Source organism: Euprymna scolopes, chromosome 35 (assembly GCF_053919585.1).
Source record: "Euprymna scolopes isolate OS-2025 chromosome 35, ASM5391958v1, whole genome shotgun sequence".
Classification (NCBI taxonomy): Eukaryota; Metazoa; Mollusca; class Cephalopoda; order Sepiida; family Sepiolidae; genus Euprymna; species Euprymna scolopes.
Window position 1 is genome coordinate 71,254,630 of NC_136516.1, and position 23,097 is coordinate 71,277,726.

The 23,097-nt window shown below is 33.8% G+C and overlaps 1 protein-coding gene across 1 annotated transcript in view; it reads right to left on the bottom strand.

The window, feature by feature from the left end:
- Positions 1–23,097, bottom strand: part of LOC145259915 (dolichyl-diphosphooligosaccharide--protein glycosyltransferase subunit STT3B-like) — a 104,781-nt gene that overhangs the window by 35,834 nt on the left and 45,850 nt on the right. The window contains exons 3-6 of the mRNA XM_080117866.1: positions 22,230–22,339; positions 15,407–15,495; positions 8,192–8,280; positions 3,366–3,431 (exon numbers count right to left, since the gene is read on the bottom strand). Coding sequence (XP_079973992.1) covers positions 3,366–3,431; positions 8,192–8,280; positions 15,407–15,495; positions 22,230–22,339 — 354 coding nt within the window. The remainder of the gene's footprint in view (positions 1–3,365; positions 3,432–8,191; positions 8,281–15,406; positions 15,496–22,229; positions 22,340–23,097) is intronic.

Sequence of the window (23,097 nt, forward strand, 5' to 3'; positions counted from 1 at the left end):
AAAGGTTAAGACTGACAGGCTTCAAGCTTGTTGACTTCGATTCAGACGCATTGTACCTGCATGCTGGCAGGGGTCACGAGGCAGGCCAGTGCACTTAGAATGCAAATCGGTTAAAGGGATGTTACCACCCCATACATACACCTTAAAATAAATAGACAACGCACATGCATTTCGAGTCAGTTAATTGCAGTTAGTCAGAACGAGAGAATCTTGATTTAAGATGAGGGGGAAAAAAAAAGAAGAGATGGGAATCGATTCAACAATGCAGAGGCTTCCCAGGGAATGCAGAAAATCCAAAATAAAGACTTTCTCCAAACAATATCAAGTTGTGTTTTTGAAAGCATACATGAATTGTTACGAGGGGGCACCGACCAAAGAAGAAAAAGGTACACATCTTAAAATATCCATCCATATAACACACACACACATGACTAGGGCTATGATATAAAAACATATAAGATATCAACAGATATACACATGAGAGTCAAAACAATAAAAAGAATATGCTGTTGTCCTAGCCCTACTCATGGCTGTATACACAGTTTCTGAATTTATCTTAAAAGAATTTATAATAGAGCTCTTTAATCTAGTTAGGAATTTATTTTTTTTTTTTTTTACAAAAGATGACGTTTTAAAATATTTAGATGAAAAAAATCCTCATTCCTTCCTTTCACACATACATGCTAGGAATGTCATGATGTTCCTATTTATTTTCCTCCCCACGAGGAAAGAGTTAGACACAAAGTCAGTTTTTAATGTGGGGAAAATCTAGCTCCCAAAAAGGGGCACTCTGGATAGGAAAAAAAATAAAAATTGTCTCAGTTGTGATCTTGGCTTAAAGGCCAAGAAAAATAAATGTTATGCAGAAATATTTATATATATATATATATATATATATATACTAGCATGGGTGCCCAGCATTGCCCGGGTGTTTGGAGGTGTATGCTGAGGAAAAAACAAAACAAAAAAAAACAAAAAAAAAACGGTCAATTTTTTTTTTTTTTTAACTTTTTGACCCCTATTATGACCCCTTAAAATTTATTGTTTTGGGTTCAAATCAAGTTATTAAGTTAGATCCATGTCCAAGGGACCTATATCTAAAATTTCAAGTGTTTAGACCAAAATTGTCGGAGGAGTTTGGTAGAGTTCTCAAGGTCAAATAATTGAATTTTGACCCCTTAACAGCCAAATTTCTGGCAGAAACCCAATCACATAGATTTTCCCAAATGTCAGTACCCTGTATATCAAATTTCGAGTGTAGACTAAAAATTGACAGAGTTATTGCAAAGGAAAATGTACACAGACAGACAGACATGTTCACTTTTATAGATATATAGATATAACAAAGGTCTATATTCCAAATTTCAAGATGTTGACCATTTTAATGTTTACTTTTTAAGTTGAAATGCACAATTCTTGACAGCATCGTTTCGTAGTGCATAGCATTATATATGCTCTGTAGTTACACCAAGCTTCATAAATTAAAAGACTGGTATAGATAAAAGGTGAAATATAATTAAATAACAATATTTCTCCATAAACATACATATGTATATATGATGAGGATAATGGAAATAGTATTCCGACGAGATAGGGAGATAAAAAAGAAACGAACCAAGTTATGTGTTCATCAATGTTTCGTCTTTATTGTAAGACTTCTTCTGGATGAATGATTGTTTGGTTTTACAGAAATGCAATCTTTAAGGTCATTTCATGCTGAAAACTGTTTTAAGTTTTTCCAATGGAATTGATGTATAGATATTAGAGAAGTTAGAGTGATTTTCGTTATAACATTTATGTTTTTTTTTTCAAGAAAATAAAATACCAGTACAAAATTTGAAAACATTTTTGTTGTAATGAAATGTATGACCGTTTTATTTCAGAATGAAAAAAGTCATTGAACAAGATTTTCAATGAACATAAGAGATATAAGAAATAGCAATTCTCTGAATGCATTATTCTCTCATTCATTGCAGCATAATCATACTTTTGACTTCAAACAAGCAAAAATAGTTCAATTTATTTTAAATAAACCACGAGTTTTCTTGAATCAATGCTTATCGCAAATTCAAGCACAATTAAACAACGTGGAGGTTTCTATAATTTATCACCGTTAACTCCTATTAACAGAACATAATTTAATTTTAGACACAGGTTAGCTTTCTCACACCATAGAAAACACCATCTATAATACATATAATCAGTCAATAAATTACATAACAAAAATACACTCATTTCATTTCAGTTACACATCAATATTTAAATTATAATGGACACATTTATTCCAAAAAGAATATAAATTGCATCATATCTTTTTAGATATATTAACGGCTACATGACGTTAAAAAAAAAAAAAAACTGACTTTCTTTCATAACGCTATATCTTTTTTTAATTTCCACAACATTTTTTCGTTCTGAAATACAACAAAGTCATACATTTCATTACAACAAAAATATATTTTCAAATATTGTACTGGTATTTTAGTTTCTTAATTTTAATTATCTAGAAGTTTAACAATGAAGACAAAATGTTGAACACATAACTTGGTTTGTTCCTTTTTTATCTCCATTATATATATATATATATATATATATATATATACACACACACAAAGTGAAATTGTCTCTGCGTGCACATTACCCTACTAAACTACTGTTGATTTTCAGTCTACAGACTCGAAATTTGACATAATGGATATAGAGATTTGGGAAAATCTTTTTAATAGGTTTTCAGCCATAAATTTGGCTGTCAAGAGGTCAAAGTTCAACGATTTGACCATTGAAAACTCTACTAAACTCCACCAATTTTGGGTCTAAACACTTCAAATTTTAGATGTAGGTTACTTGGACATGGTTCTAACTTTTTAATTTGATTTGACCCTAAAACAAATGTTATGGGGATCAAAATTAGAGTCAAAGTTTTAAAAAATTTGATCTTTGCGGTCTCTACCAAATTACTCAGCCAATTTTAGGTCTAAACATTAGAAATTTTACATAAAGTGTATTCAGACATGCAGAAAGCTTTTTAATCAGTTTTTGAGCAAAAATTTGGCTGCGAAGAGGTCAAAGTTGAAAGCATTGACCTTTGCAGACTCTACCGAACTCCTCCACTAATTTTGGGTCTAAGCACTTGAAATTTTAGATGTAGGTAACCTGGACACGAGTCAAACTTTTTAATATATATACACACACACACATAAAGTTATGAACAGTACATAGGGCCCAAGCAAAGTCGGGCTGAACTGCTAGTATATATATATATATGTGAGAATACTTATTTTTTTATTAAGTGAGTGCTTAACATACATTAATATACCTGATGCAGACCTAAGTTTAGAGAAATTGATATAACCAAACGTTCTTACCATGTAAAAGTAAGAAAGTGCTGTACAGACACCCCAGAAAACGGTTCCAGTCTTCACAGCTTTTATCTGAAAAGAAAAAAAAAACATCTTTCATATTTATCCAATAAAAAAAAATGTAATTTTGAACATACAACTTTAAGTGTCATTAATAATAAGCCAAAATTACACAGCTTTAAAGTGAAAATATTCAAAACGTTATTTCTTTAAATAAAGATGAAGTAAAATCGAAACCTTTATTAACTTGTGTTAGTATTCATTCTAGTTAGGTTGAGCCAGCTTCTTGAAATAAATTCAGTCGAATGAGAGCTAACACAATACAGCAGTCCATTGCCAAGATTAAAACTAGTGACGGCTGGTCTTGATTCCACTAATGAATACAAAAGATATGTGTATCTTTAATCTGTTCTGTATTCAATTTCATCATTCTAGTCATATTTTGAGGTGATCACCACATTGGTTCTTGCAGCCCCAAAACAAGTTTGTCAGTATCCAATAACAAATTACATTGCTTTGCCTTCCAACTTGGCATTAAAGTACAAAAAAAAAAAAAAAAAACACACACACACACACACACACACACACACTGCTAACAATAGGATTCCTTCTGCTTGCAAAGCAGCCAATCCTCTTATCCTCTTTGAGAACTTCTAGAAAAGGTTGACCTCTTTAAATACTTCAAATCTATCATCACTGCAACAAACCAGGGGGAGGGGGATATATATGGCTGCAGTGGAAATGCCTGTCTTGCTTTTTGAACCTAGAATCACAATTTTGGTTCACAGTTGCAGACCTTTATAGACCAAGTCTTTAATTATGGTTTGTGCTGCATTCAGAGTTTGCCAGCAGCAGTTAGATAGTCCACGCATAGTGTTGAACCTCTCGCCTTCAGCAAACTCTTCTAGGCAGACATCTTCGCTCAGAGACAAACGTGTAACATTTTTCTATTAAAGTTTCTATCTACCTCTCTATTCGTCTCACCCCTCTTCTCAGTCCTTGTTAGCTAGACACACACACACATTCTTTTTAGGATAGATTCCACAAGAAACGAGTCAGCATTTTCCTCCCAAATTAGTACATAAAACAGACAAAAATGGTTGCAAATCTTGTCTTTCTCTCTCACTTCAAGTCCCTTAGTCTTTCTCTTTCAGGGGAGAGAGTATCAATCACTCATCTCTTGATATTGTGATACTTATGACAACGTGGCAAGTATTTCATATTTTGACAAGGCTGTCACCAGACTTCTTCAACTAGTTCTTAACTACAACTAAATAACCTTTACACTAAGAGGAAATTGAATATCATATATATTTACCCAGTTCCGATAATTTTAAGGTTTTCATCAGTACAAAAAAGGAAAAAAAAGAAAAAAAAAAAAAGAAAAAAAACTTAATTCAGAGAGGAATATTACAAAATTAGGTTCCAAATGTTTTTAGATAAAGAGTAATAATTGCATCATTTAGAATTCTATTCTTATATTAGTTGTTACAACAAATTTACAGGCTGATGGGATAACAATCTATGCAGATGCAATAAAAGTTCTACAGATTCCCGAGTTCAACAAGAAAGTTCCCAAATTCAAAAGATTCACCTGAAGGTCAGATTACATCCACAAAAACCATGTGAATGTAAGAACCAAGTTGAGAATATTAGTCAAAGTAAGCCATCTAATACAATTTACAAAACTTAGCAAAATTGTTGCAAGTCAGTGTGTAAAAAAATAAAAAAATAAATAAACACTTATAAAAATGAAAGAGGTATGTAGATTCAAGAGGAAGAAAGGGGTTTCTCTTAGTTTACCAAGTTTAAAAAAAAAAGACTGTTCTGGAAGTTGTTGAATAAGAAAGAAAAAACGTCTAGCAGCAAAAAGAAAGAAAAAACGTCTAGCAGCAAAAAGAAAGAAAAAACGTCTAGCAGCAAAAAGAAAGAAAAAACGTCTAGCAGCAAAAAGAAAGAAAAAACGTCTAGCAGCAAAAAGAAAGAAAAAACGTCTAGCAGCAAAAAGAAAGAAAAAACGTCTAGCAGCAAAAAGAAAGAAAAAACGTCTAGCAGCAAAAAGAAAGAAAAAACGTCTAGCAGCAAAAAGAAAGAAAAAACGTCTAGCAGCAAAAAGAAAGAAAAAACGTCTAGCAGCAAAAAGAAAGAAAAAACGTCTAGCAGCAAAAAGAAAGAAAAAACGTCTAGCAGCAAAAAGAAAGAAAAAACGTCTAGCAGCAAAAAGAAAGAAAAAACGTCTAGCAGCAAAAAGAAAGAAAAAACGTCTAGCAGCAAAAAGAAAGAAAAAACGTCTAGCAGCAAAAAGAAAGAAAAAACGTCTAGCAGCAAAAAGAAAGAAAAAACGTCTAGCAGCAAAAAGAAAGAAAAAACGTCTAGCAGCAAAAAGAAAGAAAAAACGTCTAGCAGCAAAAAGAAAGAAAAAACGTCTAGCAGCAAAAAGAAAGAAAAAACGTCTAGCAGCAAAAAGAAAGAAAAAACGTCTAGCAGCAAAAAGAAAGAAAAAACGTCTAGCAGCAAAAAGAAAGAAAAAACGTCTAGCAGCAAAAAGAAAGAAAAAACGTCTAGCAGCAAAAAGAAAGAAAAAACGTCTAGCAGCAAAAAGAAAGAAAAAACGTCTAGCAGCAAAAAGAAAGAAAAAACGTCTAGCAGCAAAAAGAAAGAAAAAACGTCTAGCAGCAAAAAGAAAGAAAAAACGTCTAGCAGCAAAAAGAAAGAAAAAACGTCTAGCAGCAAAAAGAAAGAAAAAACGTCTAGCAGCAAAAAGAAAGAAAAAACGTCTAGCAGCAAAAAGAAAGAAAAAACGTCTAGCAGCAAAAAGAAAGAAAAAACGTCTAGCAGCAAAAAGAAAGAAAAAACGTCTAGCAGCAAAAAGAAAGAAAAAACGTCTAGCAGCAAAAAGAAAGAAAAAACGTCTAGCAGCAAAAAGAAAGAAAAAACGTCTAGCAGCAAAAAGAAAGAAAAAACGTCTAGCAGCAAAAAGAAAGAAAAAACGTCTAGCAGCAAAAAGAAAGAAAAAACGTCTAGCAGCAAAAAGAAAGAAAAAACGTCTAGCAGCAAAAAGAAAGAAAAAACGTCTAGCAGCAAAAAGAAAGAAAAAACGTCTAGCAGCAAAAAGAAAGAAAAAACGTCTAGCAGCAAAAAGAAAGAAAAAACGTCTAGCAGCAAAAAGAAAGAAAAAACGTCTAGCAGCAAAAAGAAAGAAAAAACGTCTAGCAGCAAAAAGAAAGAAAAAACGTCTAGCAGCAAAAAGAAAGAAAAAACGTCTAGCAGCAAAAAGAAAGAAAAAACGTCTAGCAGCAAAAAGAAAGAAAAAACGTCTAGCAGCAAAAAGAAAGAAAAAACGTCTAGCAGCAAAAAGAAAGAAAAAACGTCTAGCAGCAAAAAGAAAGAAAAAACGTCTAGCAGCAAAAAGAAAGAAAAAACGTCTAGCAGCAAAAAGAAAGAAAAAACGTCTAGCAGCAAAAAGAAAGAAAAAACGTCTAGCAGCAAAAAGAAAGAAAAAACGTCTAGCAGCAAAAAGAAAGAAAAAACGTCTAGCAGCAAAAAGAAAGAAAAAACGTCTAGCAGCAAAAAGAAAGAAAAAACGTCTAGCAGCAAAAAGAAAGAAAAAACGTCTAGCAGCAAAAAGAAAGAAAAAACGTCTAGCAGCAAAAAGAAAGAAAAAACGTCTAGCAGCAAAAAGAAAGAAAAAACGTCTAGCAGCAAAAAGAAAGAAAAAACGTCTAGCAGCAAAAAGAAAGAAAAAACGTCTAGCAGCAAAAAGAAAGAAAAAACGTCTAGCAGCAAAAAGAAAGAAAAAACGTCTAGCAGCAAAAAGAAAGAAAAAACGTCTAGCAGCAAAAAGAAAGAAAAAACGTCTAGCAGCAAAAAGAAAGAAAAAACGTCTAGCAGCAAAAAGAAAGAAAAAACGTCTAGCAGCAAAAAGAAAGAAAAAACGTCTAGCAGCAAAAAGAAAGAAAAAACGTCTAGCAGCAAAAAGAAAGAAAAAACGTCTAGCAGCAAAAAGAAAGAAAAAACGTCTAGCAGCAAAAAGAAAGAAAAAACGTCTAGCAGCAAAAAGAAAGAAAAAACGTCTAGCAGCAAAAAGAAAGAAAAAACGTCTAGCAGCAAAAAGAAAGAAAAAACGTCTAGCAGCAAAAAGAAAGAAAAAACGTCTAGCAGCAAAAAGAAAGAAAAAACGTCTAGCAGCAAAAAGAAAGAAAAAACGTCTAGCAGCAAAAAGAAAGAAAAAACGTCTAGCAGCAAAAAGAAAGAAAAAACGTCTAGCAGCAAAAAGAAAGAAAAAACGTCTAGCAGCAAAAAGAAAGAAAAAACGTCTAGCAGCAAAAAGAAAGAAAAAACGTCTAGCAGCAAAAAGAAAGAAAAAACGTCTAGCAGCAAAAAGAAAGAAAAAACGTCTAGCAGCAAAAAGAAAGAAAAAACGTCTAGCAGCAAAAAGAAAGAAAAAACGTCTAGCAGCAAAAAGAAAGAAAAAACGTCTAGCAGCAAAAAGAAAGAAAAAACGTCTAGCAGCAAAAAGAAAGAAAAAACGTCTAGCAGCAAAAAGAAAGAAAAAACGTCTAGCAGCAAAAAGAAAGAAAAAACGTCTAGCAGCAAAAAGAAAGAAAAAACGTCTAGCAGCAAAAAGAAAGAAAAAACGTCTAGCAGCAAAAAGAAAGAAAAAACGTCTAGCAGCAAAAAGAAAGAAAAAACGTCTAGCAGCAAAAAGAAAGAAAAAACGTCTAGCAGCAAAAAGAAAGAAAAAACGTCTAGCAGCAAAAAGAAAGAAAAAACGTCTAGCAGCAAAAAGAAAGAAAAAACGTCTAGCAGCAAAAAGAAAAAAAATTTCTTACCCATGTGTAATAAGTGAACATCAAAGCAAATATAGCAATTCCTTCGTTGTCGTAACTTCCAGCAACTGATCTGCTTATATAACCAGGAACTAAGGAAAATAATTGGATTTTATTAGAACTCAAAAAACACAAAAATTAAGCAATCAAATTCATTATGTACAGATTTACTAATTTACCAAAATTTCTACAAAATTTTTTGAATTCTATAAATATAATTAAATATTTAAACATTTTTAAGTGTCAACATTTCTTAAGTAATGCATAATTATGCATATAAAAAAATAATGCATAATCATGCATATAAAAAAATAATGCATAATTATGCATATAAAAAAATAATGCATAATTATGCATATAAAAAAATAATGCATAATTATGCATATAAAAAAATAATGCATAATTATGCATATAAAAAAATAATGCATAATTATGCATATAAAAAAATAATGCATAATTATGCATATAAAAAAATAATGCATAATTATGCATATAAAAAAATAATGCATAATTATGCATATAAAAAAATAATGCATAATTATGCATATAAAAAAATAATGCATAATTATGCATATAAAAAAATAATGCATAATTATGCATATAAAAAATGCATAATTATGCATATAAAAAATGCATAATTATGCATATAAAAAATGCATAATTATGCATATAAAAAAATGCATAATTATGCATATAAAAAATGCATAATTATGCATATAAAAAATGCATAATTATGCATATAAAAAATGCATAATTATGCATATAAAAAAATAATGCATAATTATGCATATAAAAAAATAATGCATAATTATGCATATAAAAAAATAATGCATAATTATGCATATTAAAAAATGCATAATTATGCATATAAAAAAATAATGCATAATTATGCATATAAAAAAATAATGCATAATTATGCATATAAAAAGCAGAGATGTTTGTGTGTCCGTCTATACATCAACAGTCAATGATTAATCTCAAAGCAAAACAAATGGGATATTTTGATTCAGCAGATTACTACTGATGTTTAAGTGATTAAGTTTGTTTACTATTTATATTAATCAATGTTAATAAAATTAGACAACTTCACATGTGTCTGCATTCGTGTCGGCTTATTTTTGTTAGTTTTTTTTTCTTCTTTTTAAACTAGGCTATTTACTTTTAATTTTTAAACAGAATTTTTACAATTATTACATTGTTCTGCCTTTAAATCAACTGAACAAAATTGTTACAAACCAATAATTTAAAAATACTTTACACAAAAGGTCAATTTACTCAAACAATTTCAATGTTTTTGAATCACTGAATAAAAAGAAATCCTAAAATTTGAAGTTTCTTATTTTTATTCAATTTTAAACCTCCATAACTACTTGTTACTAACGTAGAACTATATGAAAATTGTGTGTGTGTATATATATATCTAAAAAAAGTCTAGCAACATATTAGTGTGTGTGTGTGTGTATATATATATATACAAGTGAGGTAGACAGTCACCCTATCGTGTCCGCTACTATGCCTTTTCTTTCTGGATGAGGTTTTAAGGAAAACTGCAAGGCAGCAGTAGGATTTAAAGTCAGAGTTCCCATCTCTTAGCCTTTTGTTGTGATAAAGCCCACAAGGCAGTGGTGTTTGATTTTGAGGTTAGTTCTCCTAGTCTTTGCCCAACCAAGGAGACCCACAAGACAGTGGGTAGAGGTTGGTAGTGCGCCAGGGTGTGTCCACACATCGGTGGGCCATAACATACTACCTCTAGGGTCCCCTACTACTCCTCCTCCAAGTTTAGTCTGAGGCCACAAGTCTTTGCGGGTTCACTCCACTGGACATGAGCATTGGCGGTTCAGAGGGTGTCTATCTGATGCGCAACAGATACACCTAAACTGCGCAAGCAAGTTAGGAGCCAAGGTGGAAAGTCCTATGGCGATGGAGTGAGGATAACAGTGGCAGGTGTGAGAGCTGGGAGCCACTAGTCCAACCTCTGCGCATAGGCGGTCATGTGTGATAGTCACAGGTGTACAAAGTGGACGACGATACACTGAGGCAGCTGCATGGATGACCAACCAGCCCTGTTCAGAGACAGCATTGCTTGCCCTGGAAGGGGACGCCTCTATAAAAGGCTAGGTAAACAAAGCTCATCCAAAGACCATCTGACTGTCACCCCACGGGCAGTGGATCTCCAATCCAGCGGTAACAACAGAAGAAATAACACTCAAGACTTCAACATCGTTACATGGAACGTCAGAACCATGCTTAGGTGACACATAGAAGAACACCACTGGAGCTCGAAAATACAAATATCGACATAGCTGGATTGCAGGAGACGAGACTCAGCAGGGAGGGCCAACTGAGAGAAGCAGGAAGAACCTATTCCTGGAAGGGCTGTCCTGTAGATCAACCTAAAAGAGCTGGAGTCGTCTTTTTTTTTTTTTTTTTTATCAAAAATAACCTAGCCAGTAGAATCACAGAGAGCCCCAGCGAAGTCTCTGAAAGAATAGTAACACTGCGAATCACCACATCCCATCATCAATGCCTACGCACCGACAATGACCTACCCAGATGAGGAAAAGGAGGCCTTTTACTCTCAGCTGAGAGACATCATAGTAAATGTCCCTGCAGCGGATAAGCTAGTTCTCCTCAGTGACTTCAATGCCAGAGTGGGCCATGACTACAATACATAGAGACCAGTTCTTGGAAAGTTTGCACAGAGAAATCCCAATTCAAATGGAGAACTGCTGCTCTGTTTGTGCACAGAGTTTGAATTAGTAATTATGAACACTTACTTCCAACATTCGAATAACCATTACTACTCCTGGGAACATCCCAGGTCAAAGAGACGCCATCTCCTAGACTATGTTATCACAAGGAAGGAAGGACCTCAAAGATGCCAAGAACACAAGAGGTATGTGAGGACCAGATTGCCAAACAGACCACTACCTAATCAAGACTACCTTCAAGTTCTCCATAAAACCTGCATACAGCAGGGCGACAACAAAGCGCAAGAAAAGGTTAGACACATCAAAGCTCAGAGTTAGAAAATGACAAGATAGACTACAATGTGCAATCAACTCCGCATTGGAAGAAATCACTGACGATTCTGATTCACCAGAACAAATGTGGGACTTGCTAAGCAGGCCTGCATTCTTCACTGCGGCAGAGGTACTTGGCTACACAAAAAATGGAATGCGGACTGGTTCAATAGGAATGACCAAGAAATTAGAGATGCAATAAATGAAAGAAACCGAGCATTAAAATAAAAGCTAAGCAACCCAACTAGAGGAAACCAGAAGAAGCTGGAACAAGTGAGGGCAGAAACAAGTGAGGGCTGAAACAAGTGAGGGCAGAAGTCCAGAAAAAACTAAGAGAAATGGAAAACACCTGGTGGCTGAAAAAAGGCTGAAGATACGCAAAAGCAAGCGGCGGAAAACAATTCTGCAGGTTTTTTCGGATCACTGAAGGAAGTGCATGGCCCTAGCGCCCAGTTGACTAACCCCTCTTATCAGAAGATGGAAATACTATACTGACCCAATCAAAACAGATAATTCAAAGTACTTCGGCACCCTACTGAATGTAGAATCCAATACGGATGAGGAGATCTTAAGCCACATAATAGTCTTCCTCCAACAGTTGGATCTGAATGGCACACCAACTCTTGGGGAAGTAAGAGAAGCAATTGATAAAACTAAAATTAACACATCTCCAGGAATTGATGGCATACCAACAGAAGTATACAAGTTCAGCGGAGAACAACTCATAAGAAAACTTCAACTAATAGCAAAATGCTGGCAACAAGAATTCAAAGATGTCATGATCATCCCAATCTACAAAAACAAAGGTGACCACAAAGACTGCATCAATTACCGAGGTATATCCTTGCTGACCATTGCTGGGAAAATAATGGCTAAAGTGGTGCAAGCTCGGCTAGCCAGACTGGTGGAAAGGGTCCTAACCGAATCACAGTGCAGATTCAGGCGTGAAAGATCTACAATAGATATGATCTTCGGCTTACGGCAGATTCAAGAAAAAGCCACTGAACAGTACCGGGAGCTCTACATAGTCTTTGTAGACTTCTGTAAAGCATTTGATACAGTTGACCGAAAAATGCTGTGGAAGGTCCTTAAAGCGTTTGGATGCCCCAATCACTTTGTGGAAATTATCAAACAATTTCACGAAGGAACAAAAGGGAGAGTCGTAGCAGAGAACCTAGAAAGCGAACTCTTGCCAGTAAACCACAGCACCAAACAAGGGTGCGTACTAGCCCCAACACTGTTCACCCTATTTCTGACAACCATCTTAATGCTGCTTCATCAAAGCACCGAAGAAGGTGTCTTCATCAAGACACATTCTGATGGGAAACTGTTCAACCTTGCAAGACTTAAGGCCAAGACCAAGACAAGGAAGGAGCTGATAACAGAACTACTATTCGCAGATAACACTGCTGATAGCTCACAATCAAGCTCAGATGCAAAGGATAGTTGATACCTTCTCTCAAACAGCCGGGGAGATAGGCCTACAAATCAACATAGGGAAGACAGAAGTGATGTATCAGCCCTCACCAGATAACGACCCGCAAGAGCCTATAACAACAATCAATGGCTAGGTGGTAAAAGTTGTTGAAAACTTCAAATATCTTGGAAGCACTAAGCACTGATAACCGTGCTGACAAAGAAATAAGCTACCGAATCCAAAGCACATGTACCTCCTTTGGCAAGCTAGAAAAGAGGCTCTGGATAAGGGCCGGTATCCGGCTAGACACGAAGTGCAGTCTACAAAACCATCGTCCTGCCAGACCTGCTGTACTTAGAGACCTACACTCTGTACAGAGAACACATAAGGAGATTGGAAACCGTCCAACAGAGACACCTGAGAAGGATCATGAAGATCAAATGGAGTGACTACATACCAAACATGGATGTTCCCAGGAGAGCAAACCTAGATAGCATGGAAGCTACTCTTGCTACGATGCAACCACAAGGGACCGCGCACATTTCCAGAATGGAAGATAACTGAATTCCAAAGATGATCTTCTATGGAGAACTGGAAAATGGAACCCGCAAGGTAGGTCAGAAGCTTCGCTACAAAGATGCAACAAAGCGGCACCTGAAGGCAATGAACATCAATGTCGAGAGTTGGGAGGAACAAGCCAAAGAAAGGAGTGGTTGGCTGAACAGTCTCCACAAAGGAAAGAAAGAAACAGAGAGAAAGATTGGAGAAGCCTTAGAGCTGAGACACTATAGACGGCACAACCCTGACACCCACATATGTAGTGCCTGTGACCGGGTGTTTCACACAGAAAGAGGACTACGCCAACACCGAAGAATTAAGCACTGAGGCCCCGACTAGTCAATGTCAAGACTGACGGACTGCATGATAATGATTATGATATATACACACAGAGAGTAGAACCCTGGGATACGGCTTTAAAAATTTATAACAAAACAGTACAGTATAGAATACACGTATATTATAAATAACACCATAACGCAGGGCAAATACTGTAACCAGGGGCCAGAAAAACATTGTATTTCACATCGTAACCTGAAAAACCCATATCCCGGGGTTCTACTGTGTGTGATTTGAATAAAGCAGAAAAAAGTATTGAAATCTGGAGATTATATATATTTTCGTGTTACCTAAAAAGATTCATGTTACCAAAAAGTGGCTTGAAATCAAAAATCCTTAAATGTTCTCTAACATCTAAAAAAGTATCTTAACCATGTTATAGAAATGTGAATGCCAGAGAGACCGTGTGATTAACTGATACCCAAATTTGAGACTTTTTTTTTTTTTTTACTATCAAATCAAAAATTTTTGCATCCCTACTCCCGCCCCAAATGAATGTTGTTTTGATTAGCTTTATTAATTTAAAATAAAGGCTTTTAATGTTTCAGAAAATTCAGATTTTAGTCTAATTAAAAACTCAAATGTATAACAAAACTATTCTGAACATTTTTAATTTTCTAAATTTCCAAAATTGCACATTTCTTCAAATGCCTCTAAAATTTGTTTGGAGATTCCAATCGAGCTGAAATTTTTCAAAAATTGTTCAACTCATAAATCGAAAGAAGTAGGCAGTCGTAAGGAAAGGCAAGAAGGATATTGCTATCCGTATTGATTGTACAACCTTTTCTTGCTTCCGGAGCAGAAGGTGCCCATGACATCTTGTCAAGGGCACCTTCTGCTCCGGAAGCAAAAACTCAACAAAATTGAGGACATACAGGCATGTACAGTAATGTTTTATGGTTGCAAGACTTAACTGTTGTGCAAAGATCTTCATGCACTGAAAATCTTTGACATGTACTGCCTATCATACATATCTACCTATCTGACCAAATCCGAAACCGCATCATCCATGCAAGATGTAACATCACTGGTATCCTTGAAACTCTTCTGAAATGGGAGACTTAATCTAAACACATTTTTCGACAAATCTATTCACACCTGCTCAGTGTAGAAGCAACAAAGTTGGTCAACCGAAGATATGAATTACAACAATCAAGGCAGACATGAAGCTGATAGCCGACTTCCTATGTTTTTGCATGCAATACACTGAGAACTCTGCTTTCTGATCAGCATGAATGGACAGCCATAGTGCAGGATACGGTGAACTCTTGAGCCCACTCAACTCACCCTAGGTGAAATATTGCTACAAGTTACAAAAACCTTGAAAGAACTGATCTGAAATGAATTGCAACAAATCCATTGCAAGAGTCACGAGAAAACTACCACCCTAGAAGGTATCTCACTCCCAATGCAATCCTCTACCTTTATAAAATACACCCTAAGATGAATACTGTTGTCACAAGGAAAAGCTGCTTAGAGCACCTTTCCTGCTCAGACAGAGTACAAACTGACTTTGAAATCTAGTGGATGATATCCTTTTCTGCTTCTTTTCTCATGGAAGAGAAGTTGCAAACCTATCTCTGCTCTATCATTATTTTCAACTCGGTTGAAATGAGGCAAACTTAACACACGTGAGTGACAGTTTTAGATAGCAATAATTAAAGAAAAGAATGAAGATATTGTCTTCAAACGTTTTGATTTAAAAGAAAAAAAAAAAGGCTTTGATCAGTCAGAAGTAGGTCTGTAGGTGGAGGTGTACAGTGAGGTAACACTTTTCTGCAGAAAAATATTTCAAACCACGTGGGAAGTGGGTGGAGAGAGTAAAAAAAAAAAATAAAAATAAAATAAAAATAAAAAAAAATAAATAAAAAAAATACTTACCTATCGCAATAAAACATGCAGCAAATAATCCGGCGCCTGCACTCCATACTTCTTTGGTGAAAAAGTAAGTAGCCAATGCAGTAAGACCACTGAAAATAAAAGTTAAAAACTTTCAGACATTAACACTAAAATACAATATCTATAAGTGCATCACATTTTCACATTTCTTGGTGAGAAAGTCGTCGGACTTGAATTACCAGATAGGAAAATTTATTTTAGAAATAGAAAAAAATAGTTTAAAAATAAGCATATTTGAACATAGCACAAAATAAATCACTAGACAACTAAATGCATGACTACAGATAAAACCAATGCAACTCTGATACTAATGATCAGTAAAGAAACTAGGTCACAGTTTGATGCATTTGACTGCTTAAGATATGTAATTTCTGTTATAAATGACTAATGAAGCAGATTTTGGATGGAGGACTTAATACAGGGTGGAACGATAAAATTGTCACCATAGAAAAGACGACAGGATTCCATTTCTGTGAGAGGAAAACCGGTTTTCTTTTTTTCTTGCAGACCATCTACTAATTGGCCAGTTGTGTACAAATCCCAAGAGCGATAGGAGCCTTCTATCATGTCTGAAAGTGACACACGTTCAACGAGCAAGATCGGAGATGTGCCACTGTACAACTCATACTCTCTACGAATCCAAATTATGATAACAGAACCATTGCCAGCACCCTCAAAATACATCGCTGGAATGCAACGAATAACAGGGACGTGTCCAGGATGATAAATATAAAGTTTCCAGCCAGAGTTAGAGCTTTTGGTTTGGTTTCAAGTGAGGGCCACATCATACCACCTCACATCTTTGAAGTCAGCACCAAAGTGTACCTGGATGTGCAGAAGAGTGTGGTGATCCCATGGTGTAATCAGGTGGCTGCAGGCTTCGCTTCAGAAGGAGTGCTATGACTTTGTACCCTTCTCTAACTAACTCCCCCCTCCTTCCCCCGACCTGAACCCACTGGACTACTTCGTTTGGTCATATGTCGAGAACATCACCAACAGGACCTCCCACTACACCAAAGCCAGCCTGATTGCCAGATATTTGCTAAGCTCCCGCTGACGTTTGTAGAAAAGGCATGCTCCTAGTTCCAGACATGTATTGAGGCGGTGATTGAGGTTGAAGGTGACTACATTAAATAGATGTCAGCTCTGCTACATGATCAAGTTACCTGAATTGATTTTTTTCGATAAGTTTTTAAATACAGCTGTAGTGTTGTTTTCTTTAGGGCGACACTTATTCCACCCTGTAGGATAGTTCTGCTTTCAAACTGTACATAAAATGATAAGCTGAGATTATCAGCACAGCCTGTAATGTTATACGGTGTTGTGCCAAATAGAGAAAAACAATTAAAAGTCCGTCTTTAAAAATAACGAGAATAATCTGAAATTAATGGAGGAGATTAGAACAAACAATTATTTTAAGATCAAACTCGCACTCATATTCTCTGTAATTGAATGCAAAACGTTAGGACTGCAAGAAGACACAAAAGATAAATAATCTATATGAACAATACATGTCCAGAGATAAACAACCAAAAAGATATGCCCGTGCGAGAAATGAAAGCAGGCCACATAAAAGGGTTCTGTTCAAAATTCTGTGCAGATTCGAGAGTTCAACAAAATACACCTTAAGGTCAGAGGTTGCATCAGCCAAACTGTAGTGCAAGATAGGAACAGTAGTCCGAATAATCCAAATAATTCAGAGAAAATTGTGTAATGATGTAGGTTCCCGAGTTTCTAGATGAAGGAGTCAGCAAACCAAAGTAGTGAGAAATAAGGTCTTTGAAACCATTAAGATATTTGATATATACGGAGAAAATGTTTGTTGCTGCTGAAATTTTACAGCAAGTCAACTATTTTATGGATCACTATTTATTTGAATCTCAACAAGGCTGATAAATTTTTAATGTGGGGGAAAAATCCAACATCCAAAAAGTACTTTACATTGGAATTAAAAAAAAAAAAAAAAAAAAAAAAAAAATCATCATTGCCTCAGTCTAGAAAGATTTCTCCTTCAATAACTGTGGCTTCCCTTATTTTATCCTTTAGTCATCACATATGCAATGTGTATGACAAAGGGGGATGATGGATTCCAACCCCGGAAACAGCCAACTACATAAGTTTTTGCGAGTTTTTAACCATGAAGTTTTTTTGTTTTTTTTACTTCAAGTGGCTTCATGCCTTGTCTCGAGTAATTTCCAAAAAAAAAAAAAAAAAAAAAAATGCAGTATCAAAACAGATACTATACTTTGATCGTAACCAAAAGGCCAAATGCATTGTTGGATCATTTCATGTTAAAATCATACATGTTCTTATATACGATTGATCAGCAGACCCATTTGAAGAATTTTTGTTATATACGGCACTTGGTCTTCCCAAATGATTTCCCATTTAGTACTTGCCAACCTCAATGTTGCTTAACTTTGATGATCTTAGAAACATTTGATGATAATTAGTATAAAACAAGATTGAACAGCTTCAAAGTCTATTATTACCAATTCTCCAGAAATAAAACGGAATTAAGTTGCAATGAGATTCTTTTAGAATTGGCTAGTGAATGTCGACACTTCTGTAACATGTAATCTTTCAATTTTGTTTTTATTTCTTTCAATCAAAAAGTGAACAAAACTCAACGAAAAAAGTTAATGCGGATGGAAGTGTCCATTTAATGACAGCTATTTTCTACTCAGCTTTTTCAGAAGGACAATTTATCATTAAGACAAGTAAACAGGAAAAAAAAAAAAAAAAAAAAACTTTTTTTTTTTTACCAAGTCAGCTCAGAGTGAACACTTTAAAGTCACATTAAGAAAAAAAAATTGTATTGCTTTATATCTGGACACAAATATTTGAGTTTTATCTCTCATATTACTTTGATTATTCGACTACTATTCTCATCTCAAGTTATTTTCAAAACGTTTCAGTCAATGTGACCTCTGGCCTACTTCAGGTGTATCTTGTAGAATTCGGAAACCTTTTTGTCGAACTTGTCAATCTGCCGAGAATTTCGAATAGAACCCTTTATTTAATCCAGGGGAGGATAGATTGCTCTCATTGACTAAGGACCAGCAGCATAGTGGATAAAGTACTTGGTAATTCAATTATATAAGTTATGCTATTCAGGAGATTAAAGGATACAATTTACTTAGGACTTATAATCAGTCATGACTGATGGAACAAGAGTATGCTACCTCTATGGATTGAATAAAAGGTTTCATTCGAAATTTCATGCAGATTACAAAGTTCAACAATCGTAGACCTGAAGAAGGTTGGAGGTTACATTAGGTCGAAATGTTGTGAAAGCATTAAGGATAGAAAAAGTAGTTCGAATAATCTGAATAATAGTTTTATCGATATCTTTATAAAAGTGAGGCGTGTTTACAAAAAAGGAAAAATTGTATAGTTCAAGAAAATCTATTTTGTATTTTTAAAGTTTGTGAAATTTGTTTTGCTACTATTTTCAAAAAAGAGTTTTTTTACAATTACAATTTAATCCCCTTGATTGAAATATTTGTAAAAAAAAAAAAAAAAAAATAGTTTCTGCGCCTGGTAATGATGTATGCGGTCAAAACTAAGTTGATTTTTAAATTTTTAAATAAATAGTTTATTTTAAAAAATTGTTTGATTTCTTAAACTTGCAAATAAAAAATTAGATTTGATTATTACATTTGTTTGATCATTGCTTGAATCTATTCATAAATGCAATGTAATCACCTTCCAAAAATATCAGCACAAAATGAAAAGTAGCAGGTTTATTGAAAGAGATTAGAAAAGTATATTTATTAACTGAAATGTATATTTTCTAGTTGAATTTGTAACTGTTTGTGTACAGCTTAGTATCCAGATCACTTGACAAATCATCACCAAACTTGGTCAAAATATCAAAATTGGTCTAACCCTTACCTAGATATCCAAAATTTTAAATAAAGTCATGAAGAAAAAGGTGAATGTCACACTATTCGTGATAACTGATTCATAGAGATTCCTAATTTGGCCCATATTGCAGCCAATGAAGTCCTACATTTCATATGACCATAAATGTAAAAAGTTCCATCATGATCAAAATTGACTGAATTTCAATTTGTTTTTTAAAATTTGATCTATGAATCAAATGCTCATTAAAAATACTATCAGCCATGCAAGATTTCAGCCCGGTTACAAACTTCAAGAATACTTTATACACCATTTCGTCAGGAACACAAGATTTTGGCTCATCCTTACATTGTCAGACAGACGTATACAGTCTCATAACCGACTTCTGTTTTCTAATGTAATTGATTATATTAAATGTCTATAAACCAAAACAAAATAAAAATGTTAAGAATCAACTATATTTTGTTGAATAGGTTAAAAAATAAAATAACATGGAAAAAAAAGAAAAAAACAACATTTTTTAAAATTTGGATCTTTTAAGATAAATGATTTAATTGCTGGTGGACAAATTAGAAAATTGCAACATAATTATTTCTTCTAAAAAAGGTTCCAACAAACTTCCAACAAGTGTAATCTTATAAATAAATAAAATAATAAAAAAAAAAGGCTTGTATATTATAGTGATGTCGACTCCTTGTGTATAATCAGAAATTATATTTTTAAAGTCTCTTTAAACCTGTAATGATTTTAGTATTAATAACAACTAAGGAATCAGATTAAATACCAAGAAAAAAATAAATCAAAACTACATAAAATGAATTCTTAACTAAAGAATTTATCACAGAACAGAATAAAGCCATTTTTCCTTGCCTTTCATAATAAACATGGTTCTCTGGTGTTAAAAAAAGTATGCAATATCTTTCTTTTAAAACTTATTTGTCTCTAACCCCATCTCTTATCTCCCATTTTTTCTACATTTCTCGCATTCTTTTAGCAATTTGGGGAAAAAAAAAAATTTTTTTTTCTATATTTTGTCCAAGACAATGATGTAAAAAACAAAAAAAAAAAGTTTTGTTGGTGTGTCTTCTCTAGCTTTTGACTTTTAGCCAGACAAACAGGAAACATTTTTTTATATAAAGATTAAATAATAAATGATGGTGGAAACACTCGTTTAAGAAGGTTGAAAAGAAAACGTGAACATTTCAGTACATGCCCTTTATTAAAAAAAAAAAAAAAAAAAAAAAAAAATCTACTTAACAACAACAAAAAAACAAAACAACATAGCATACAATTGGCTCATTCCATGTCAAATCAACAAGGGGTAAAACCATGTCTGACAGGGATTTTTTTCAAATTTGCTACACTTATAGATCTCCATGAAAGGAATTGAATGGTATCTGTTACACATCTCAAGGTCAAGGGGTTTCTGAGATATGACCTTGACCTTTTTACAAAAAGGTGAATTTTTATGGAGAGGTGACCAACTTTAAAAGATGATATCTCTGTTATTTAGGGGCCTACAAAGTTCATTCATATATCATTCTAAAGTACTTTGATTAGATCTACAATTTTATCTGGGGTATTTTTTTTAATACCTTTTAGCACTTTCTTGTCAGATTTGTCAATGCTGAAGAACTGGACAAAAATATCATGTTTTATGTGGGGGGGTTCACACAGTTAAAAACTATTCTTCATTTTATCTTTTAGTATCAGCAATAGAAAAGAGTAACATTCTTTTTGGAATGGCATATTAGGCCAAAAGTTTTCTGATTCTGATACCTCAAAAAGTTCCGATTTCCAAATTCTGATTAACTGTCCCAACACTAATTACATCATCTTTTTCCATAAAATATGTGTTGCATTAAAAACACAAAATGAAGAAAATTCAGTTTCATCAACATAAATTTTTTATATGGATTTTGTGACCATGGTCTTTGTGTATATATATTAATCAGCATTAAAATAGCTTTACAAAGATATCAAACATGACCATATTGTGAAATATCAAAATGTTTTTATATGAAGTAGCAGGTATTACATTGCGCCATTTTGAATTTAGCCCACTTCTTTAAAACACTTGTTGGAATGGTTCTAGTGGAAAACCCATCATAAAATTTGGAATATATACTGTCATTAGATAGACAAATTTTTTGTCAAAATCACAAAAAATTAAAATGACCTTTTTTTGAGATAATTCAGGTAAAAAGGTGAAGGTCAACTTTTTAATTTGACCTTGAAAAAAAAAAAAAATCCCCAGATAAAATTGTAGATCTATCCAAGTATTTAGAATGATATATGAATGAACTTTGTGGGTCCATAAATAACTGAGATATCATCTTTTAAAGTTGGTCACCTCGCCTTAAAAATTCACATTTTTGCAACAAGGTCAAGATCATATCTAAGAAACCCCTTGACCTTGAGATGTGTAACAGATGTCATTCAATTCCTTTCATGGAGATCTACAAGTGTAGCAAATTTGAAAAAAATCTGTGTCAGACATGGTGGTAAAAAAAATTTCTAAACTCTAATCAGTTTCAGAAAGAAAGTCTAAATAAGATGTTGAATGTGCACGTGGTGGGAATGAGGCAAGAAGTAATTTTATGTAGAAACCAAATTCATCTACTACTTATACCCTCTTCATTCAAAAATTTGTAAGTGTCATAAGAGAGAAAAGGAAGGCCAGGTAATACACAATGAAAAGAGGAAGAACAATAGAGAAAAAAACAGGAAAAGAGAAAGAACAAAAGCGAGAGAGGAAGAGAAATAATAAAAAAAATCAGCTGTAAGGCTCTACCATATGATAAAACTTTTCTCATAAAACAAAAAAAAACCCTGCTTTTTGGTAGAAATCTTAAGTGACCACTTCTAGATTTAATAAAAAAAAAAAAGAAAAACAAAAAGAAAAATAGAATTTTCCTATGTATCAGTTTTTGCTTACCTGAATACTGGTGCAAGGAACACACAGATATCTCTGATATGGACAGGGATGTTAAGTGTGTGAAGTACCCAATGGATTGATCCAGAGGTTACCATCAAGCCAGGATACACCTACATATTAAAAACAAATATATAAAAAAAATAACCAGATCATTTGAATAAAAAGAAAAACTCTAAAAATGTTTTTTTATTTGCAGATTTCTTTCTTTTTTTTTCTTTTTTTTTTTTTTTTTTTTTAACTAAAAAACGAGTATTTAATATAGAAAAGGATTTAGATGTTATATATAACACAGAATATTAATGACAGCTACGTGATCCGTAACCGGTTAAGTTAATGTTGGTATACTGTAAGTACATATAAATGTAGATGTTTAATGCGGTTAATTACAAAGACCTGAAAACTCCCTTTTCACTGGCTACTACAGAGATATTAGGAAAGGTGCCACCCCTTTTCCCATATGATCCCACTTACCCTTGATCTTCACCTTATAATGTAAAGGGTTTAGCAAGGCATTATCAAACACTTTTTTTTTCTTTTAATCTTTGATATTATCTAAGCAAGAATTGAACCACAGTCTCCCGACCCATTAACAAACATTCTAACCATTAATTTATTGGTAATTTGTAGAATCTGTATTAGATTTGAAATTGTGTTTCTGAATTTTGGAGATTAGGATTGATTATTCGTATTCTTCCGACTACTGTTCTCATCTCGAGTTATTTTTATGTTTCAATCTAACCTTCAGGTGTATCTTGTTGAACTCTGGAATCTTTCCGCCAAACTCTGGAATCTTAGTGAAATTTTGAATGGAATCCATAGTGTGGGGAAGAGGAAGGTTCTCATTTCTGAATAGGTAGAAGTCTTAAGG